The 22,817-nt window shown below is 42.1% G+C and overlaps 1 protein-coding gene across 1 annotated transcript; it reads left to right on the top strand.

Annotated features, from left to right (window-relative positions):
- LOC128697765 (chitin deacetylase 1) lies at positions 1-22,072 on the top strand. The gene is made up of 5 exons (XM_053789671.2): positions 1-156; positions 14,556-14,674; positions 15,667-15,823; positions 19,333-19,491; positions 20,255-22,072. The coding sequence occupies exons 1-5, from the start codon at positions 120-122 to the stop codon at positions 21,427-21,429; spliced, it is 1,647 nt and encodes a 548-aa protein (XP_053645646.1). The 5' UTR covers positions 1-119; the 3' UTR covers positions 21,430-22,072.
- Positions 22,073-22,817: the final 745 nt, after the last annotated feature.

Genomic DNA, 22,817 nt, shown 5'->3' with positions numbered 1-22,817 from the left:
GGAGGTGAAAGTGACCAGGTTGTGGAGGTGCGCGGCGCCCAACACAACCACCTGCGCATGCGCTGTTTCCAGGTATATAAGTAAAGGTAGCTGTTGGTCGGGGACCTCAGGAGTGCACCATGATACGTCGAGTTACTACGCCGCTTCTCGCCCTCCGTGAGTGACAACTTCTGCCTTGTTAATTTTATAAAAGCGTCCTACTTGCGGCACAGTTTAGGGTGGACCTACGGTGTAAGATAAGGATACGGTGAACGTTGTGCTGGGTGTTACAGTATGTAGTGTACCCTCCGGCTCCCTCACTCCCCGCCCGTCCTTACACCTCACACTGCTCTCAAAGTCAGTGTTTCACTCTCGCAATAAGCGTGACTTGAGCTTCCAGTGTCAATTCCTGAGAAAGTTTAAGCTGTGATGGTGCATGAGCCTTGCACACTAACTGTCCTTAAACCAGCAGTCGCAGCTTTGTCCTGAAAATTCCAACGGAGTTGGAATTTTAAGATTACATCTTTGTTACCAAAATTCCGTTGGAATTTTCTGCTGTGCATTCAGAATATCTCTGCTATGAGTGCCGTAACTTAGAGGCAGGTGTTGCTTATGCAACCCACACAGTGACATGTGGTAGCAGCAGTGAAAGTGTCTTTGTAGCGATGGGCGGGTGTGACAAAACCCTTGCACTCTCCCACCCTCACACTCTCCCACCCACCACACCCTCACACATGCTCCCACCCACCACACCCTCACACATGCTCCCAACCACCGCACCCTCACATTCTCCCACCTCCCACACCCTTGCAAATTCTCCCACCCGCCACACCTTCACACATACTCCCACCCACCACATCCTCACATTCTCCCACCCGCTACACTTTCACATATACACCCACCCACCACATCCTCACACATTCTCCCACCCACTACACCTTCACACATACTCCCACCCATCACACCCTCGCACATTCTTCCACCCACCACACCTTCACACACACCTATTGCATCCTCACACTCTCCCACCGACCGGCTCTTCACACTCTCTCCCACCCACCGCACCCATCACGATCTCTCCCACCCACCGCACCCATCACGATCTCTCCCACCCACCGCACCCATCACGATCTCTCCCACCCACCGCACCCATCACGATCTCTCCCACCCACCGCACCCATCACGATCTCTCCCACCCACCGCACTCTCACACATGCTCCCACCCAACACACCCACACATTCTCCCATCCCCCGCATCCCTCACACACTCCCACCCACCACACCCTCACACACTCCCATCCACCTTACCCTCACACACTCCCACCCACCACACCCTCATACACTCCCATCCACCACACCCCTCACACACTCCCACCCACCACACCCCTCATACACACTCCCACCCACCACACCCTCACACATACTCCCACCCACCACACATTCACACACACTTCCACCCTCCACACCCTGACACACACTCCAACTTACCACACCTGGACACATTCTCCTACCCAGCACACCCTCACACACCCTCCCACCCACCACACCTTCACACACTCCCCCCACCACACTCCTCACACATTCTCCTACCCACTACACCCTCACACACATTTCTATCCACCACATCCTCACAAACACTCCCACCCACCACACCCTTATATACACTCCCACCCACCACACCCGTACACACTCCCACCCACCACACCTTCACACACTCCCATCCACCACACCCTCATAAACTTCCATCCACCACACCCTCATATACACTTCCACCACGCCTTCACACACTCCCACTCACCACGCCTTCACACACTCCCACTCACCACGCCTTCACACACTCCCACTCACCACGCCTTCACACACTCCCACTCACCACGCCTTCACACACTCCCACCCACCCAGTCTTAGACAACATGTCGAAAAGAGGTAATACAATAGATGAAATTTAAATAAGATAATAAACATATATCACTTGAGACTTAGAAAAGAAAATAATTGTAATATAATAACTAATTTCTTTAGTTAGTCTAGTAACAAATAACCGCTGGTGGCGGAGTACAAATACGTAATGCCTGACAAGACCATCATTGCTGTTTTCAGTAAGCGCTAAAAACGTAGGAGTCACACAACACCTTGGGAATGGGAGACAATAGGTTTGATTCACTGAAGGGGAGAGTAGCTTCAAATTTTTGGGTGAGGAGCATTTCAGCATCACAGTATCTACCGTGAAGGAAACAAGATCAATGTGAAACATTTTCCTTCTACGACCCTAACAGACTCGCCTTGGTGCTGGTGAAGGTCTCTTGATCAAAGGAAATGGATGTACTCTCCTCGTCTTTCTATCAAACCTTATTACCTCCGATGTCGTGAATATAACAACAACAATTCTTCAGTCTTAACGGAGTTAATCAAGGTGTTTAATTCACATTAAGATTACATCTTTGTTACCATTAATGTACAGTAAGTCCTCACTTAACGTCATTTCTTCATAATGTTGATGAGAAAAAAATTGGATTCTCGGCCGGGGCGGCCACTGTCTGTGTGAAGTTTGCACGTTCGTTTTTGAACGGCGTGAGAGCAGGAGGTGTTCCTTCAAATTTTCGCTTTGCAAACAACTCTGTTGCAATTAGTGTTAAAGGTTCACTATGCACTCCTGATGTTTATATCAATTAGCCTATGATAAACTCAGTTTCGTTATACGTCGTTTCGCTTAAAGTCACAGTTTCCAAGAAACTATCGACGATGTTAAATGAGGACTTATTGTAGTTGAGAGCGCCCAGCCGTGTGTCCAACCTGTGCTGCATATGTCATCTTCCTGCTATCTGACACCCTATCTTCATTACTATACTTTAACTTCCTTAAATACTTTTTTTCTTTTGATTTTCAAAACTATAGAAAATCAAGAGTGCTTATTTTATTATATATAATAAATAAAAAAGGTCAGAACTTATTTTGAAAACTTCGAAAAACCGTAAACGCTCCAAACACTTCTACATTCAAGGTATGAGGTGTACAGCTCAGTGAAAGTTCACGCCAGGGTGCAGGTTATTTCCTTGGCACTCTGTACCTTGTTCCTTTTCGTATTACCTAGGGTAATTTTGTTCTTCCTCATTACCTAGGATAAAGTTGGCCTACCTTGCTCGTCCTTAAGTTACCTAGTGTAAAGTTGGTCTACCTTCGCTCGTTCTCATCTTACCTAGGGTAAAGCTGGCCTCCCTTGCTTGTCCTCTCGTTACCTAGGGTCAAACTGGTCTACTTTGCTCGTCCTCACGTTACCTAGGGTGAAGTTGGTCTACTTTGCTCGTCCTCACGTTACCTAGGATGAAGCTGGTCTACTTTGCTCGTCCTTACGTTACCTAGGATGAAGCTGGTCTACTTTGCTCGTCCTTACGTTACCTAGGGGGTGGGTAATTGTCTTATTCTAATTCATTTATCCTACATACAATAATATACTTTCAGAGATATTCAGAGTAGTATAGTGGAACCCACTGAGTAAAATAACTGGACATACAAAACAGAATTATAATATATGTTAAATAATAAAAATATGATAATAGGTCAAATACGATATATTAAGTATGTTAAATACGACAGGTTAAATATCATACAAAATATAGTAAAAAATTCAATGAATTATTTAGTGTGATAATAAACTAGTAAGTGGAATCTTCCGATGAGAGCTGAAAACATTGTTGCACTCTCTGGTCGTGATTATTTGAGGGCTTTATCATGTTAGCTGAGATGTACTAATACAACAGCTGAGTCTTGTCCTATAGCTAAGCGTTGCATGTACAATTACTGAGCCTAGCCGGTACATTAGTTGAGCTTTAGCAGTACGATAGCTTGCCCTTACCAGTACCACATTTTAGCCTCATCAGTTCGATAAGTGAAGCCCTTGGAAATAGTTTGTGAACCCCCTTACTGTGAAATCTGAACCCCCTAAATATAAGCAAACCCCCTTGAATACAATAAGCAACACTTGGCTAAAACCAAATAAAAAAGGGACTTTTCATTGAATTTTATTCTCTACCTTTATGTTATTTAGATAAGAAGTTATTTTACGAAAAAAATGCTTAATCTTTCTTATATGACAGTCCAATGTTTACTAGACATTCTAGTGTGGGAAGTACTGGGTAATTAATGTCTGAAATGGTTCGTTTATCCTGCAAACTGTATTATGGATCTTTCAGCAGTTACTATATCCTCTATTTTGAAATGTACCATTTGTTTGATCAACTGTTGAATTAGGTGTTGATTAGTAACTTGTTCGATAGTTAGATGGTTTAACTGTCAAAGAGATAATTGCTTGTTAGTGAACTGTTATCTCATGAACGACTTCGGTTTCTAAATAGGAATTTCTTAAGGAGAGTTTTGAACTGTCAGTGGTCTTTATTTAGCTCTTTTAGACTCTCCCTGTGTTGTGTCATCTTAACTGACTGCCACTTACCTTCTCCTCTCTACCTTTACCACGTTCCATGCTCCTATCTCCCCATCATCTTTTCTCATCTTACCTCCCTCTTCTTCCGTCTGCCTAGTCTCCTCGTTCACCCAATTCGTCCTCTCTTCGACCCTATTCTCCGTGTTCATTTTTTCCCTTATCGTCAGTCCTGCTTTCTCACTGTCTACCGTTCTACCCTTTCCCCTTCATCTCTATCTTTAATGCTCACAGCGGATGCTTTGCTCTCTTCCTTTCATTCCTTATCTTCTCTCGTCTTTTTTCTCCCTTTCCTTCTCTAAAACCCTGCTTCCTTTCAACCTTCATATCCTCCATCTTCATAACTGCTTTCCCCTACCCCCATTCCTCTACCTACTACTATTCCTACCACTATCCCATACCTTTCCACTGAGCTACCTTTACATCCCTTTCACTTAGTACACCCTACGCCTCCCTCACCCTACCTTACCCGCTCACTGCCTATTTATTTTCTTTACTCCTACCACATGAGATCCCACCCTCGCCTTACCCTACCTTTAAGGGCATTCCCTGCCATACTTCCTGGCTTCTTACACTTGAGTCCATATAACCAACCTTCCTTCTCATACCTACCCCTTGATTTCCTGCCTCAGTCTTACTTTCTCTTACTGATCCTCTTCAGCATCTCCCTGCAAACCCTCCTTCCTCCTTTTTTTTTTCCTCCTAGCTCCTATTGTCGTGGCGTCATTACCCTACCCAACCTGCACTCTACACCCCTTTTTGCTTCTTCGTCTTTTAAATGCCACATACTGCCCTTTCCGTATGCCTTCCTGTCTTTCCTGCACCTTCACTTCCCTTTATATAGTCGTGGCTGCCTTTTCAATAACCATTATTCCTCTTTTCTTACAGCCCATTCCATACGCTTTATTGCCATTCATATAGCCTGCTGCACTTCTTTCCATGCCCTTACTATTCCGTCACTCTCTACCTTTCCCATTCCTCTCTCTCTCTCTCTGAACATTTATCTACTTATATTTGTTGATATATATGCCCATATCTCTATCCGTCCACACATCTATTAGCCGCCTTAATAGCCATAATTCTCCCGGCTCAGGATGATAGATTTCATTGCCTCCTCTATGACACCCGCCCTGTGATGGAATATGACAGAAAAATATGACTTGCTGTCTTTTGTTCCTAAATTTTTTCTCGTATAGAATAGAACAGCAGGACAATGTTGATGTACCCAATTGGGTTACATGAATAAATATATATAAAAACTCTGCGGAGTGAAACAATCATCTCCGCGGTCGCCGTCACAGATGAGTCATGACGAGCTGTCTTTGCAAAAGCTCTAACACTTCGTCTAAGAGGTACGGCCCTGAACATTTAAAGTCATGCCCCCTAATTGTGTGTGTGCGTGCGTAAACTCACCTAATTGTAGTAGCAGGGGTCGAGTCATAGATCCTAGCCCTGCATATTCACTGTATAGGAATGCGTGCGTGCGTGCATGCGTGCTTGCGTGTGTGTGTGTGTGTGTGTGTGTGTGTGTGTGTGTGTGTGTGTGTGTGTGTGTGTGTGTGTGTGTGTGTGTGTGTGCACTCACCTAGCTGTGGTTGCAGGGGTCGATTCACAGCTCCTGGCCCCTCCTCTTCACTGATCGCTACTAGGTCACTCTTCCTGCTCCATGAGCTTTATCATACCTCTTCTTAAAGCTATTTATGGATCCTGCCTCCACTACATCACTTCCCAGACTATTTCACTTCCTGACAACTCTGTGACTGAAGAAATACTTCCCAACATCCCTGTGATTCATCCGAGTCTCCAACTTCCAATTGTGACCCCTTGTTGCTGTGTCCCATCTCTGGAACATCTCGTCTCTCCACCTTGTCAATTCCTCTCATTATTTTATATGTCGTTATCATATCCTCCCTATCTCTCCTGTTCTTCAGTGTCGTTAGGTCGATTTCCGTTAACCTTTCCTCGTAGGACATGCCCCTTAGCGTGTGTGTGTGTGTACTCACCTAACTGTGGTTGCAGGGGTCGAGACTCAGCTCCTGACCCCTCCTCTTCACTGATCACTACTAGGTCCTCTCTCTCTCTCTCTGCTCCCTGAGATTTATCATACCCTGTCTTAAAGCTATGTATGGTTCCTGCCTGCACTACATCACTTGCTAAACTATTCCACTTCCTGACAACTCTATGACTGAAGAAATACTTCCTAACATCCCTTTGGCTCGTCTGAGTCTTCAACTTCCAATTGTGACCCCTTGTTTCTGTGTCCCCTCTCTGGAACATCCTGTCTGTCCAATTTATCTACTCCATGCAGTATTTTGTATGTCGTTATCATGTCTCCCGTAACCCTCCTGTCCTCCAGTGTCGTCAGGCCGATTTCCCTCAACCTTTCTTCGTAGGACATTTCCCTTAGATCCGGAACTAACCTTGCTGCAAAAATTTGCATTTTCTCTAATTTCTTGACGTGCTTGACCATGTGTGGGTTCCAAACTGGTGCTGCGTACTTCAGCATGGGCCTGACGTACACGGTGTACAGTGTCTTGAACGATTCCTTACTAAGGTATTGGAACGCTATTCTCAGGTTTGCCAGGCGCCCATATGCTGCAGCAGTTATCTGTTTGACGTGTGCTTTCGGAGACGTGCTCGGTGATATGCTCACCCCAAAATCTTTCTCCTTGAGTGAGGTTTGCAGTCTTTGTCCACCTAGCCTATACTCTGTCTGCAGTCTTCTTTGCCCTTCCCCAATCTTTATGACTTTGCATTTGGCTGGGCTAAATTCGAGGAGCCAGTTGCTGGAACATGTGTCCAGTGTGTCCAGGTCTCTTTGTAGTCCTGCCTGATCCTCACCTGATTTAATTCTCCTCATTAACTTCACATCATCTGCGAACAGGGACGCTTCTGAGTCTATCCCTTCCGTCATGTCATTCACATATATCAAAAATAGCACTGGTACTAATACTGATCCCTGAGGGACCCCGCTCGTCACAGGCGCCCAATGTGATTCCTCGTCACGTACCATGACTCGTTGTTGCCTCCCGGTCAGGTATTCTCTGATCCACTGCAGTGCCCTTCCTGTTACACGCGCTTGATCCTCCAGCTTCTGCACTAATCTCTGGTGAGGAACTGTGTCGAAGGCCTTCCTGCAGTCCAGGAAATCAATCCACCCCTCTCTCTCGTGTCTTACTTCTGTTACTCTGTCATGTCATGTGTGTGTGTGTGTGTGTGTGTGTGTGTGTGTGTGTGTGTGTGCGCGTGCGCGCGTTTAGGTGGTTGAGGGTGCTCGTGGCTTGGTTGATATCGTCCTCAGCTCACACACTGAGCGTTCATGATCAATCCCAGGTGAAACGTTGGGCACATTTTCTGACACTTGCATTAAGTAGGTAGTGATGTCAGCTAGGTCCGTAATACTTATATAATGTACTTGTAGAAATAAAGATAATTATTTTAAATATGTGAAAAAGTATAATTCCTTTCAGTAAAAGGTTCTGCTGTTGTCAAACCATCCATGCCATCAAATAAAACAGTTCATCTTAACAAGATTTGAAACCTTGTGTCTAAATTTAGCCTGACAAAACAATGTCGCGCCAATCATTATTGACTCGATTTTTTTTTACTATCCAAAGGCAGGTCTAAATAAAAAGACAAACAGCTCCTTAAATAAAAGTGTCAGTCGAATAAAGAAAAAAAATAAATTGAACAAAATTTTATTTTCGTCGTGTTATGGTTGGGTATCTACATGACAGTTTTTGCAGATTCCTTCACGCTAACTTAAATTTAGAAACTCGCATTTACATTAAGAAAAAAAAAACAGAGCTGGCATCATGTAGGTGTATTTGAGCTGGTGAAGAGGAAGCGGAGAAAGCGGGCCTGGGATTTCTTGGATGGCTGCCATCTACTGACTTTCATGGTGGAGGTGGTCTCACTATCTCGATTTCACGAATCACACACACACACGAAGTCTACCATGCTCTGCTACGTAGAACTGTTTGCATATCTCTGGTCAGCAGACCTACTGCTCTTATGGGTGTTTCGTTATTCAGGTTTATATTGTGATTCATTCACTTTCTCCCTCTCCTTCTCTCCTCCTCCTCTCTCTTATTTCTCTTTCATTCCTTTTCACATCCCCTTACACTAAAGTGTTAATACAACATTCTCATCAACGTAAACCTGAAACCTGAGAGTGAAAGGAAATTCTGCTTGCGTCGTGTCTGGCTGTAAAAAAATGTTTTGTAATCTGACCAAACTTGTTCTTGACACACTTGATGTAGGAGACACACTGCTCACCTGTGACTCACTCTGTGATTGTTTCTTCACACTTCTCACATTCTGTACCTGCCTGCATCATCTCTCTTTCTGTACCTGCCTGTATCATCTCTCCCTCTGTACCTGCCTGTATCATCTCTCCCTCTGTAACTGCCTGTGTCATCTCTCCCTCTGTACCTGCCTGTATCATCTCTCCCTCTGTAACTGCCTGTATCATCTCTCCCTCTGTACCTGCCTGTATCATCTCTCCCTCTGTACCTGCCTGTATCATCTCTCCCTCTGTACCTGCCTGTATCATCTCTCCCTCTGTACCTGCCTGTATCATCTCTCCCTCTGTACCTGCCTGTATCATCTCTCCCTCTGCATCTGCCTGTATCATCTCTCCCTCTGTACCAGCCTGTATCATCTCTCCCTCTGTACCTGCCTGCATCATCTCTCTTTCTGTACCTGCCTGTATCATCTCTCCCTCTGTACCTGTGTCATCTATCCCTCTGTACCTGCCTGTGTCATCTCTCCCTCTGTACCTGCCTGTATCATCTCTCCCTCTGTACTTGCCTGTATCATCTCTCCCTCTGTACCTGCCTGTATCATCTCTCCCTCTGTACCTGCCTGTGTCATCTCTCCCTTTGTACCTGCCTGTATCATCTCTCCCTCTGTACTTGTCTGTATCCTCTCTCCCTCTGTACCTTCCTGTATCATCTCTCCCTCTGTACCTGCCTGTATCATCTCTTCCTCTGTACTTGCCTGTATCATTTCTCCCTTTGTACCTGCCTGTATCATCTCTCCCTCTGTACCTGCCTGTATCACCTCTCCCTCTGTACCTGCCTGTATCATCTCTCCCTCTGTACCTGCCTGTATCATCTCTCCCTCTGTACCTGCCTGTATCATCTCTCACACTGTAACTGCCTGTATCATCTCTCCCTCTGTACCTGCCTGTGTCATCTCTCCCTCTGTACCTGCCTGTATCATCTCTCCCTCTGTACCTGCCTGTATCTTTATCTCTCCCTCTGTATCTGTCTGTATCTTCATCTCTCCCTCTGTATCTGTCTGTATCATCTCTCTCTCTGTATCTGACTGTATCTTCATCTCTCCCTCTGTACCTGCCTATATCTTCATCTCTCCCTCTGTACCTGCCTGTATCTTCATCTCTCCCTCTGTATCTGCCTGTATCTTCATCTCTCCCTCTGTATCTGTCTGTATCTTCATCTCTCCCTCTGTATCTGTCTGTATCTTCATCTCTCCCTCTGTATCTGTCTGTATCTTCATCTTTCCCTCTGTATCTGTCTGTATCTTCATGTATCCCTCTGTATCTGCCTGTATCTTCATGTATCCCTCTGTATCTGCCTGTATCCCTCTGTATCTGCCTGTATCTTCATGTATCCCTCTGTATCTGCCTGTATCTTCATGTATCCCTCTGTATCTGCCTGTATCCCTCTGTATCTGCCTGTATCTTAAGAACATAAGAACATAAGAACATAAGAACATAAGAACGAAGGAACACTGCAGAAGGCCTACTGGCCCATGCGAGGCAGGTCCAAGTCCCTACCGGCTTAAGCCAATGCACCCAACCTAGTCAGGTCAGGTCACATTGACTCAAGGGAGGAACACGGCAACCGACCCGTTAGCACAAGCTATCAGGTCTAACTCACACCCACCCACATCTACTCATGTATTTATCCAACCTATTTTTAAAGCTACACAACGTTCTGGCCTCTATAACGGTACTTGGGAGTTTGTTCCACTCATCCACAACTCTATTACCAAACCAGTACTTTCCTATATCCCTCCTGAATCTGAATTTTTCCAACTTAAAACCATTGCTGCGAGTCCTGTCTAGGCTAGATATTATCAGCACACTATTTACATCCCCTTTATTTATTCCTGTCTTCCACTTATAAACCTCAATCATATCCCCCCTAATTCTACGTCTTTCTAGAGAGTGCAGTTTCAGGGCCCTTAGTCTATCCTCATAGGGAAGGTTTCTGATACATGGGATCATCTTTGTCATCCTCCTTTGTACATTTTCCAGAGAATTTATATCCATTCTGTAATACGGTGACCAAAACTGTGCAGCATAATCTAAATGAGGCCTAACCAAGGATGTATAGAGTTGAAGAACAACCTGAGGACTCCTATTATTTATGCTTCTTGATATGAAGCCAAGGATTCTATTAGATTTATTGCGAACACTTATGCACTGTTGTCTTGGTTTCAGATTACTGCTAACCAGAACTCCTAAATCTTTTTCGCAATCCGTAATATTAAGATCTACATTATTTAGTTTATATGTGGCATGGTTATTGTCCTGTCCAACATTTAGAACTTTGCATTTGTCTATATTAAACTGCATCTGCCACTTCTCCGACCACTGCATCAGTCTATTCAAATCTTCCTGGAGTGCTCGAATGTCCTCGTCAGAATGAATTCGACGGCCTATTTTGGTGTCATCGGCAAACTTGCCGATGTCGCTCTTTATGCCCTCATCTATGTCGTTTATGTAGATTGTGAACAGCAGGGGGCCCAACACTGACCCCTGTGGAACACCGCTCGTGACGCTTCCCCACTCTGATTTCTCCCCATTTATGCAAACTCTCTGCTGCCTATTTGTCAACCATGCCTCTATCCAGGAAAAAATTTCTCCTCCTATTCCATGTGCTTTAATTTTCCTCAATAGTCTCTGATGTGGGACCCTGTCAAAAGCCTTACTGAAGTCCATATACACAATATCATATTCGTTACCATGATCTACCTCCTCAAATACCTTAGTGAAAAAAGTTAATAAATTCGTAAGGCAGGAACGTCCCTTTGTAAAACCATGCTGAGATTCGTTGATTAATTTATGCTTTTCAAGGTGGCTACGAACTGCCTCGGCAATTATTGATTCCATAAATTTTCCCACTATGGAGGTTAGGCTTATTGGTCTATAGTTCGAAGCTAAGGACCTGTCACCTGTTTTGAAAATAGGTATCACATTTGCCATTTTCCACTTATCTGGCACCATGCCAGTTTGTAGTGATATGTTGAAAAGATTAGCCAAAGGTGTGCTAAGCTCCTCTTTACATTCCTTTAGAACCCTTGCATACAGTTCATCAGGGCCTGGGGATTTGTTAGGTTTTAATTTATCTATTTGCCTAAGGACCATGTCACTTGTGACCCTAATAGTGCACAGTTTATTATCGTCCTGTTCTACATAATTTATCATTACTGGAATATCACTGGTATCCTCCTGTGTAAAAACTGAGAGGAAGTATGTGTTAAAAATTCTACACATTTCCTTATCACTGTCAGTGAGCTGACCCGAGGAACTTTTGAGTGGGCCTATCTTGTCCCTGATCTTACTTCTGTATACCTGAAAGAATCCTTTTGGGTTAGTCTTCGATTCTCTTGCAACTTTAACCTCATAATCTCTTTTTGCTTTTCTAATTCCCTTTTTTATTTCTCTCTTTAACTGAATATATCGATTTCTTAATTGCCCCTCTCCTCTTTTGATTTGCCTATATATGCCTCTCTTTTGACCAATCAGATATTTTAATCTATTGTTCATCCATTTAGGATCATTTTTGTTTGATCTGATTTCCCTATTTGGAACATAATTTGACTGAGCAGCTAGAACTATGCCCTGGAAAGCATCATATCGGCAACCATCACCACCTACCTGACCCCTAGTCAGGTCATTCCAGTTCAGCCCACCTAAGTAATTTTTCAGTCCTATGAAATCAGCCAAGCGAAAGTCAGGGACGGAGACTTGATTGCCATTATTAGGGGAATTCCATGATATGTTAAAACTGAGTGATTTGTGATCACTCTCCCCAAGCTCATCATTAACCTCAAGATTATTAATTAGTGTTTCCCTACTGGCAAGAACCAAGTCAAGGAGGTTATTTCCCCTAGTTGGCTCTGTCACAAACTGTTTTAAAAAACAATCCTGGATCGTATCAAGAAAGTCACCCGACTCTAAATTTCCTGTCAAATTGCTCCAGTCAATCTGTCTATAGTTGAAATCTCCCATTAGCACAACATTTTCGTATGTAGATGCCTTACGAATTTCGTCCCATAGAAGTTTACTGCACTCCCTATCAAGATTTGGGGCCCTGTAAATCACACCCAAAATTAGTTTTTCTCGGCCCTCGAGAAGCTGTAACCAAACAGATTCAGTGGCTGACGCTTCTAATTTAATATCTTGTCTAACACAACAATTTAAATTGTCTCTGACATACATCGCTACTCCACCACCTTTCCTGTTGACCCTGTCAGTGTGGAATAATTTATAGCCTTGTATGTGACATTCAGATGGCATCTCTCTATCTTTCAGATTGAGCCAGGTCTCTGTTATAGCAATAATATCTATGTTTCCTGCACTTGCAATTAATCTTAGCTCATCTATCTTATTTCTAACACTCCTGCTATTAGTATAGTAAACCTTAAGGGAGCTAGTCCCTTGCTGCCCTCTGCTGTCCCCCTTTGTTTTCTGACCTGTTCTATTGTCTTTATTTATAACTTCATGCTGAATGCCTTTTATACATTTACTGTTTCCAACCCTAGTGTTGCAACCTGCTTGTTTCCCACACACACCCATACCTCTATCTTCCATCAGTTTAAAATCATAGGCATTTCACCAATGGCCTTCTCAATCGAGTCTGCAAGTGCTACCACCCCTGCCCCAGAGAGATGAACCCCATCCCTTGCATACATATCATGTTTGCCATAAAAGTTGTTCCAGTTGTCAATGAATGGGATTGCAAGTTCCTTGCAGTATCTGTCTAGCCAGCAATTTACACCAATTGCCCTAGACAACCATTCATTTCCTACTCCCCTTCTAGGCAAGATGCTACATATGATTGGGATCCCTCCCTTAGACTTAATGAAATCTATAGCTGACCTGTACTTATCTAGCAGCTCTTCTCTCCTACCCTTCCCAATATCATTTCCACCAGCACTGAGACAGATAATGGGCTTGTTCCCATTACCTGACATGATATTATCCAGTCTGTTGACAATGTCCCCAACACCAGCTCCAGGGAAGCACACTCTATCTCTCATCTTCTTATTCCTATTACAAAAAGCACGGTCAACATATCTTACCTGAGAGTCACCAACCACAAGAATGCGCTTACCTTCATTAGCAGGGGCAGTAGTACCCTTACCTTCACTGGCCACTGAAGTACATTCATCCTGGAGAACAGAGAAGCGATTTCCTACCTTCAGATCTTCACTCTTAACTTTCCTTACTCTGATGCGCCTCCCATTACTGTGAACAACTCGCCACTTGTAGCAGGTGCTGGGCTGCACCTCACTGCTGGTACCCGTTGCTACCTCCCCACCTACAGCCTCCTCACAGTGAGAGACAGACTGCACCTCACTGCTAGAAGCCTCATTCCCCACATCTCCAACCACCTCACACTCTCTCCCAGGCCCATTGAGGTGGACCTTCAGCCTCCTAATCTCCTCCTCTTATCTACATGTTTTGCTTCTCCCTACATGTTTCTACACGTCTCCCTCTGTACTTGTATATGTTTTCATTTCTTTTTGAAATTTTCATCACCCTACATGTTAATTCTTTTACACAGGTATTTGTGTTCGCTGATTGATTGACATTTGTCTGTCTATAATATAGCCAGGTTATACTTTAGTTTTTTTATCGTTCTTTTGGAGGGGTGAACTATTTTCAAGGTCATCATTATTACCAAGCAACTGACGTATTAGGTGTTTATGTAGTAAGTTATGCATGCTATAGTGTTAATATGATACTGCATACCAGCTTAATCTTATGATTAAGATTATTTGTCTTGACTGAAAGATATACAATATGTTTATGTTGTTTTTCATGTTTGTGTTAAATAATGTGAGTAATACCGTGTTGTAACCAATGTGTTTGTGTCCACAGTGCTAGCAGGATGGGTGGTCGCCCAGACCACAGACATGGACCCAGAACAATATTGTGCTCGCCGCGATGATGAATACTTCAGAAAAGATTTCGGCGACCCTGCCGAATTCGCTAGTGATGTACGTATAAGACATACAACAAATGTTTATACAATGACTGCACGCCGCAGTGAACATTATTACGGGATGAATTGCAAGGGCCTCGAGTTAGCGACTCGCACGAGTGGTCTTTATTTAACTTACAAAAAAAAAAGAAAAAACACTAAACCCGAATGAGACATTCAGCACCACTCACAGGAGTGAGACGACCACGTTACCTCTGCACCATCCACATTAAAATTATTATAACCGGTACTCATACTGATAAGACCCCAGAAGGGCAACAGTAAAACTTATCATAATCCTGGAACTCGTGTATCAATTAATGTTCGAATACTTTTAAGGTCGGTCGTACAGGGTAACATGTGCGAGGCTACACGCTTCCTGGCTCTTAAATTATTAAATCATTTCACAAGTCTGTTAAAGTACTTGTTAATATAATTTCCTCCACCATGAACTGATGCATTACTGAAACAGTTCTAGAGTAAAGTGACTATTTTGTGGTGGCGAACACAGTAATAATTACAACTGTGTCACTGTTTTTGTTTCCACTGTTATCAGTATTATTAAAAATTAAAAGTAAAATAAAAGAATATATATATATTCTAACCTTTTTCTTTTGTACAATGAATGCAATTTTTTTTAAGATTTTTCTGTATTACCTTGGTCTAGGTAGCGAAGGTTGGCTAGCAGACCCCTACGGGGTCTGCATGACCTCGTACGGGTTATGCAGAGCCTAAAGAATGGGAGGTAATTAAGGTCGATTCAATGGAGGGGAGAATAGCTCCAGTTCTTGGATTAAGAGACCGTCATGGGATCGAGGCCTCCACTTCCCCATGAAGGTTTCACTTTCCATAAATCTCAAGTTATCAGAAAATGTATTACCAGCTTCCTTATGTTTCGTATGTAGTCTAGAAGACCAAGCAAAACTCTCATCTAATACCTCTCCATCTTTTATAAAGGCAATAATAAGAGTTGAATTTTAACTAAAACGTGTGTCTTGGATTTTACAGTACAGAGCGAACTGCGGCGTGTACTACCGGTGCGTGCCAGCACCGGCTGGCAAGAGGTCCATCAGTGCCTCCCAGTGCCAGAGTGAACTCTTCTTTGATGTTCAGCAGCAAATCTGTGAGCGAAAGTCTAAGGTCACCAACTGTGAACAAATTGACAGTAAGTAACAGAGCTCTTTTGAACGTCTAAAGTATGGTGTCTTGCCGAATAGGTAAAACTGGTCAATTAGCAAGAATTCATTTAAAATTAAGACCTTTCTAAAATTTTCTCTTATACGTTTAGACATAATTTTTTCATTTACGTTAATGTAAAAAATAATTATTTTGTACCAAAAGAACCTTAGAAAACTTACCTAACCTTATTATAACAAGTGCAATTTAATTTAGCCTAATCCAACTAAATATATTTTGGATAGGTTTACAGTAATTTAATGATAAACAAACACATTGAAATAAATATTTTCGTTAGGTTTAGAATGTTTTATGCAAAATTATTGCATACACAAATTTTCGTTGGCCTTATTCGGCAAGAAGACCGTTGCTATTTAAGCCAATATCGCAAGTTTTAACTATTCGGCACGACATATATATATATATATATATATATATATATATATATATATATATATATATATATATATATATATATATATATATATATATTTATATTTATATATATATATATATATATATATATATATATATATATATATATATATATATATATATATATATATATATATATATATATATATATATATATATATATATATATATATATATATATATATATATATATATTAGATCACAGTAAACAGGTGACATCACAATATGTAAAACAACCACCGTGAAAAAATAGCGAAATTCCAGGCGATCTCGTGACTTCTCACATTATCAAGGAACTATAAAAAACAAAACATCAACAAGAAGGCATATAGAGGGGCAAGACTACACCTCACAGTCAGGTCACCACAACAATACTACACCTCAGTCGCGTGACAACACCCGACTCTGTGAAACACACCTGATTCTCTACCCAAGCGTTAAGATTTTTTACTTGTCTAATGTATCATTAAATTCTTCCCAAATTTGATTAATTATCAATGAATCCAATTTATATAAACCAAAAGAAATATTCATATTATTTTCAAAACTGCTTTTTATGAAACATGATTCTATTATATTCCTGTCGACCATGGACTTGCTTGATACAACTTTCTCAGCCTTTTGAAAATCAATTGGATGGTTAAAGTCTCTCACGTGAATAAACAGAGCATTAGAATCTTGTCCAGTTTTAAGGCTATATTTAAGTTGTTTTAATCTTAGTTCGAGACTTTTACCAGTTTGACCGTAATAAACTTTATCGCAAATTTTACAAGGAATCTTATAGACATATCCGTCAGCATTTTGGGGGGAATTTTTTATCAAAAGTTTTTTTACTATATCAAGATTTTTAAATACAACTTTGATATTAAAAGTCTTAAGAAGAGAAGGCATATCAACCAAGTTTTCATGGTAAGGGAGAACCAACATATTTTTAGTTGAATAAGGTTGGTTGCCCCTTTTTCGATTGTAAAAAGTATTTCTAGCTATTTTAGAAGATTTATCAATTACGTTCCTTGGGCATTTTAGATCATTAGCTATTTCACAAATTTTAGAGATTTCTTCATTTATGAACTCTGGACTACAAATACGTAAAGCTCTCAAAAACAGTGAAGAGAAACCCGACAGTTTAACTCTATCTTGATATGAAGAATAAATGTGTACATAGGAACAGTTATTTGTAGGCTTTCTGTAAATCTTAAATTTAAAATCATCGTTACCCTTAATAATTAAAACATCTGTGAGGTGTAGTCTTGTTGTGGTGACGTGTTGTGTTGCCCCTTTATATGCCTTCCTGTTGATGTTTTTTATAGTTCCTTGATAATGGGAGAAGTCTCGAAAGCTCTTGGAATTTCGCTATTTTTTTCACAGTGGTTATTTTGTGTATATATATATATATATATATATATATATATATATATATATATATATATATATAAACACTGATCTCTGGCTGAAGGAGACTCGAACCTACGAACCTTAGAACAAGGTATGCAGTGCTATGCCAATCTACCCACACTGGACAATACCTTGGCGTGTAGCTAGCGCTACACGTTGATCCAAGGCAGCCTGATGTAACTGATGCATGCAGGGGATGAGATGAAAAGCTGTAAGTCTTCTCCCTGAAAGCTGGCTGCCTTGGATCAACGTGTAGCGCTAGCTACACGCCAAGGCATTGTCCAGTGTGGGTAGATTGGTATAGCACTGCGTACCTGGTTCTAAGGTTCGTAGGTTCGAGTCTCCTTCAGCCAGAGATCAGTGTTTGTGTATATTTCGCCTGCTCTTGCGAATTCCTTGTATATATATATATATATATATATATATATATATATATATATATATATATATATATATATATATATATATATATGAAAGAGAGGGAAAGAGAGAGAGAGATTAAGAAAAACAGAAAGGAATTTGGAGGGAGTGAATTCATCTAGATACTTAGGAATGAATATGTCGGTAAATGGGTCTCCGAACGATGAAGTGAATCGCAAAATGATGAGGAAACGAAGGAATGATGAGGAATTATGATATTTCCACATTAGCTGGGCACCTCTCGTGTGAAATTTCATGTTCCAGGTCAATGTTTACAGTGAAAAATTTGTACAAAATAATATATCAAGAAATTACAGTGTGTAATAGTATGAATAATATAATTCAAACAGTGTTAGAGAGGTTGTTGACATGGACATGTTGAACAGCTGGAGCAAGCTTAACTGATTAATAAGGCGTATAAATCTGAGATGAAGGTTATATTTAAGGAACGCCGAAAGATGGGCTGGAAGGAGGGTGTGAAGAAGATTTTTAGATAGGAACTCGAGCATCTAGTAAGCATGTACAAGTGTGTTATATCAGATCTGAATAAAAGAGATGTTTTGAGGGAATTTTATATTAAGGGGAAGGGATTCAACAAAACTGGTTAGACGGACTTTAGTAATATCTGTCGCACGCATCCTTAAAACGGTGTCTGGGTCACTCAACGTGCTGACTACCCTGAGGCTGAAGTTTCTCTGGGGATTTTTCAGACATGTTCTTAAAACCCTTCAAAAAGTTTCTAAAATATGTTGAACGTTATTATTAAGTTTCCCCTGGCTCTTCTAGCATCTAAGGTCATCAGGTTCAGCTCCTGTAATCTCTCCTCGTAGATCAGTCGTCTCAGCATTAGGACTGATCTCCATGCACATCTCTAGATTCTCTCTGGTTACTTTACACGCAATCAGATGTGAGATTCAGGCTGGTGCTGCATACTTCATGACTAGTCTGACACATGTCGTGTATAAATCCAGAGTAAGCCTTCGGTAAGGTCCTAAACGATGAGTGTGAGAGAGAGAGAGAGAGAGCGAGAGAGAGAGAGAGAGAGAGAGAGAGAGAGAGAGAGAGAGAGAGAGAGAGAGAGAGAGAGAGAGAGAGAGAATGTCCACATATGTTTGAATATGCGTGATTCCCCAAGAATAATCAGAAAACAATTACAGAAAAGCTGTGCACTGCAGTCTTAAATAAACCATCGTTTATCAAAGGTAATTTTGAGTGTTTCCCTGTGTGACGGTTGTTGTTGTGTTGCAGAGGAGCACCCGCCACAGCCTTTCTGGCCCTTAAGGGAAGGTGAGGAGTCCCAGTGCAAGTCTGGGGAGATCATGTGCGGATCAGGAGAGTGTCTTCCCCAGCACCGCTTCTGTGATGAGAACTCTGACTGTGCCGACGGCTCCGACGAGAACATCTGCAGTAAGTCACCCGCTCATTCTCATTTCTAGGTTCGAATTATGTATTTACGTGAAGCGAGAAATTTGTGTGGGACAGTCAGCACAAGTACTGATGGAAGCTTGAACTACTGTACACGAATCTCGAGATAAAAGCAACTCTGGCAGCCAGGCTTCATATTAGACTTGAATAACATACTTTTACACACACACACACACAGGTACGATAGCTAGGATGCCTAGTTATCTGCGGCTCTTTTCTCTTCACCTTTGACAAATAAGGCTATGTGAAAATCCTATTAAGAAAATCGATTAGTTGCAGCCAGAGTCTGCAGCAATCATTTCCTATCCCGATTATTTAAAATTCGCCCTAAATGGTCAACTATAATATCTTTTTTCTAGGAATGCAAATTACATTATGCAACAGTGGGAGAGACAAATATTGGTTACATTCTAGGCTAATGCCGACGATTACAATGTGGTGGTGTAAGTTTGGGTCATCGATATAGCTAATTTAAAAATAATATCCACCAAGCCAAATTCAGTTTGCCAATACATAAGTATCAGCAGCCTTTATGAGTTCACACTTTAAATTATACTTGAGCCTGTTAGGATGATAAACCTTCACGTATTGTAAATGAAACTTGAGTATCATGACATCCCCCGAAGTAAATTAATAAATATTACTGTTTTAGTAAACCAATTTTTATATCCATTGAAATTTAAAACCATAAGCTTTTCCTGCACTTGCAAGTCGGCCTCTTTAATTCTTGTCGTTATCTCTGCAGCTCCCGACAAAGATCCCAACCGTGCTGATGTGTGCGAACCCCGCACCTGCCTGTGGTCTCAAGGTTGTTTCTGCTCTGTGGATGGCACCCGTATCCCTGGAGACCTGACCGTCGACCAAACGCCACAGATGATTACCATCACCTTCACCGGTGCTATTAATGAACGTAACTTCCGCATCTTCCAAGATGTTTTCAAGGACACCGTCAAGCACAAGGGCAACGACTGCACCCCCAAAGGCACCTTCTTTATCTCTCACGGATTCTCCAACTACTCCGCCATCCAAGAGTTGAATCGCGTGGGCCACGAGATCGCCGTCAGTTCCATCACTAACAATGACAATCCTGATTACTGGAGCAAACTCTCCGCTCTAGATTACGAGGCCGAGATGGATGGTGCTCGTCTCATTATTGAGAAATTCGCTAATATTACTGCCAATGAGGTCTTAGGAATCCGCGTCCCCAAGCAGCGAGTTGGTGGCAACAGGCAATTCCGCATGATGGTTGATTGGGGCTTCCTGTACGACTCGTCCATTTCTGCTCCTATGGGTCGCCTTCCGCTCTGGCCCTACACCCTCATGCACCGTATGCCCCACAAGTGTTTGGGTAACGATCAAAACTGCCCATCTCAGAACTTCACTGTATGGGAGATGGTCATCAATGAGATGGATCGACGAGACGACCCACAGTTCGACGAACGACTGACTGGTTGTCACTTTGTGGACCAGTGTGCAAACATTCAGTCCCCGGAGCAGTTCCGTGCCTTCCTCGACAACAACCTTGCCCGTCATTACAGAACCAACCGTGCACCTCTAGGCCTTCATTTCACATCTGGCTACTTCGAGACTCGTCGTGACTTCTTGAGAGAGTTCGTAAAGTGGGTGAGAGAAACCGCCCTAAGTGGCGACTATTTCTTTGTCACCATGCAACAAGTCATCAACTGGATGGAAGCTCCAACTGAACTTACTGCAATAAACAATTTCCAGGAATGGAAAGGCAAATGCGAGGTAAAGGGTCAACCATATTGCTCTTTGCCCAACCCTTGCCCTAAAAAGGTACCTCGCATTTTCCCCAACGAAGAAGAAATGTTCCTCTACACATGTATGGAGTGCCCCAACACTTATCCCTGGCTTGGGGATCCTCATGGCAACGGCTTCCTCGATATCCCTGATTTCTAAATTCTCACCCATTGTTCCTATCTTCTAAGTCATCCCCCAAAAAATTCAGTCCCCTTTAATACTAAGAATGCTGTCAAAACACAAAGCAATTATTGTTCTGTCTTGTCTTCGTTTCCATGGCCACTATACAGTTGGCACAACCGTCTGTCGGCCGTAGGTGTTCGGATAGAAGCCTACTAAAACAGTAACACGGAGCTTTATGACCGTCCACGAGGCTCTCGGTGTATCAGCCCTTCAGAGAATCCTCTCCTAGACAATAACCAGACACACTGTAAACTTTCGGGACGACAAGATATAGGCAAGCGAACCGGTATTAGGGAGGCCCAGATATTATTTCCATTATTCTTGGGTATTGTGTTCCTGGATATCATTTGCAGGTAGTTTTTTCTAGCTACTGCTCCAGAGTACCGTGTCGAAGTAACATAGCACGGCGGCGTGCCCAGGTGGTGTGTGTGTGCAAACATGGAGCCAGCGTGAACCGCGGCGAGAGGGGCAGGTGTGCGGGGTGCCTCTTACCTGTATTACCCAGTATATGTGACCTACTGCAGCTTGTTGTACACATGACTATTGCTGTTGTATTATAGTGTACAGTTATTTTTTGTTATTCGTTTAAAGTATTTCCAATTAAATAAACACATATGAACAGTTGTTTCAATTTAGATTCCAGAAATAAGAAAATATATCATATTACAGTACATGAAGAATAAAACGATGTTAAACAGTTGTGACATAATACCGAGGAAATTATGTCTCTTCCCTCTGAGCTAATTCACCCAGTGGACAATGATAAAATATGTTTCTATCAGTGTGATACCAGAAAACCAATTTCTTATAACGTTATTTGCTGAAGGGGTACAGTAATAGTCAGTCAACCAAATAATTTTTTCACAGTAAGCGGTATAGTACATCAGTAGTAGTAATAATAATAATTGCTAGGTAAAGTTGATATATATATTTAAGGAAAGATGTATTTATGCTTTCCTAGGTGGCAATTTCTAACTAAACACACTCATGATAATTTCACAACGACGTGAAAATAAATCATAGCGATATACAATATACAATTTCTCCACTTCAGATGGACTCACCTGCAACGATTATGGATCAAGCTAACCAAGGTGAAGCATAACATGATTTGAAGAATGAAATACTCGCGCAACGTTTGGGAATCTTTAATGAGGAAACGTTTCGCCAGCCAATGGCTTCTTCAGCCCAATACAGAGAAGAACAGCGGAAGATGAAAAGTTTGAGGTAATCAGTCCCTCAGCCTGGAGTCGATGTGTTCAGTCCATTAATATTGAGAACTGTACATTTCTCAAGATTGATGGACTGAACACATCGGCTCCAGGCTGAGGGACTGAATACCTCAAACTTCTCATCTCTCACCG

This window comes from Cherax quadricarinatus, chromosome 31, assembly GCF_038502225.1.
Source record: "Cherax quadricarinatus isolate ZL_2023a chromosome 31, ASM3850222v1, whole genome shotgun sequence".
In the NCBI taxonomy this organism is placed as follows: Eukaryota; Metazoa; Arthropoda; class Malacostraca; order Decapoda; family Parastacidae; genus Cherax; species Cherax quadricarinatus.
The sequence above is the reverse complement of the archived record's forward strand: the minus strand, read 5'-3'. Positions and strand labels throughout refer to the sequence as shown.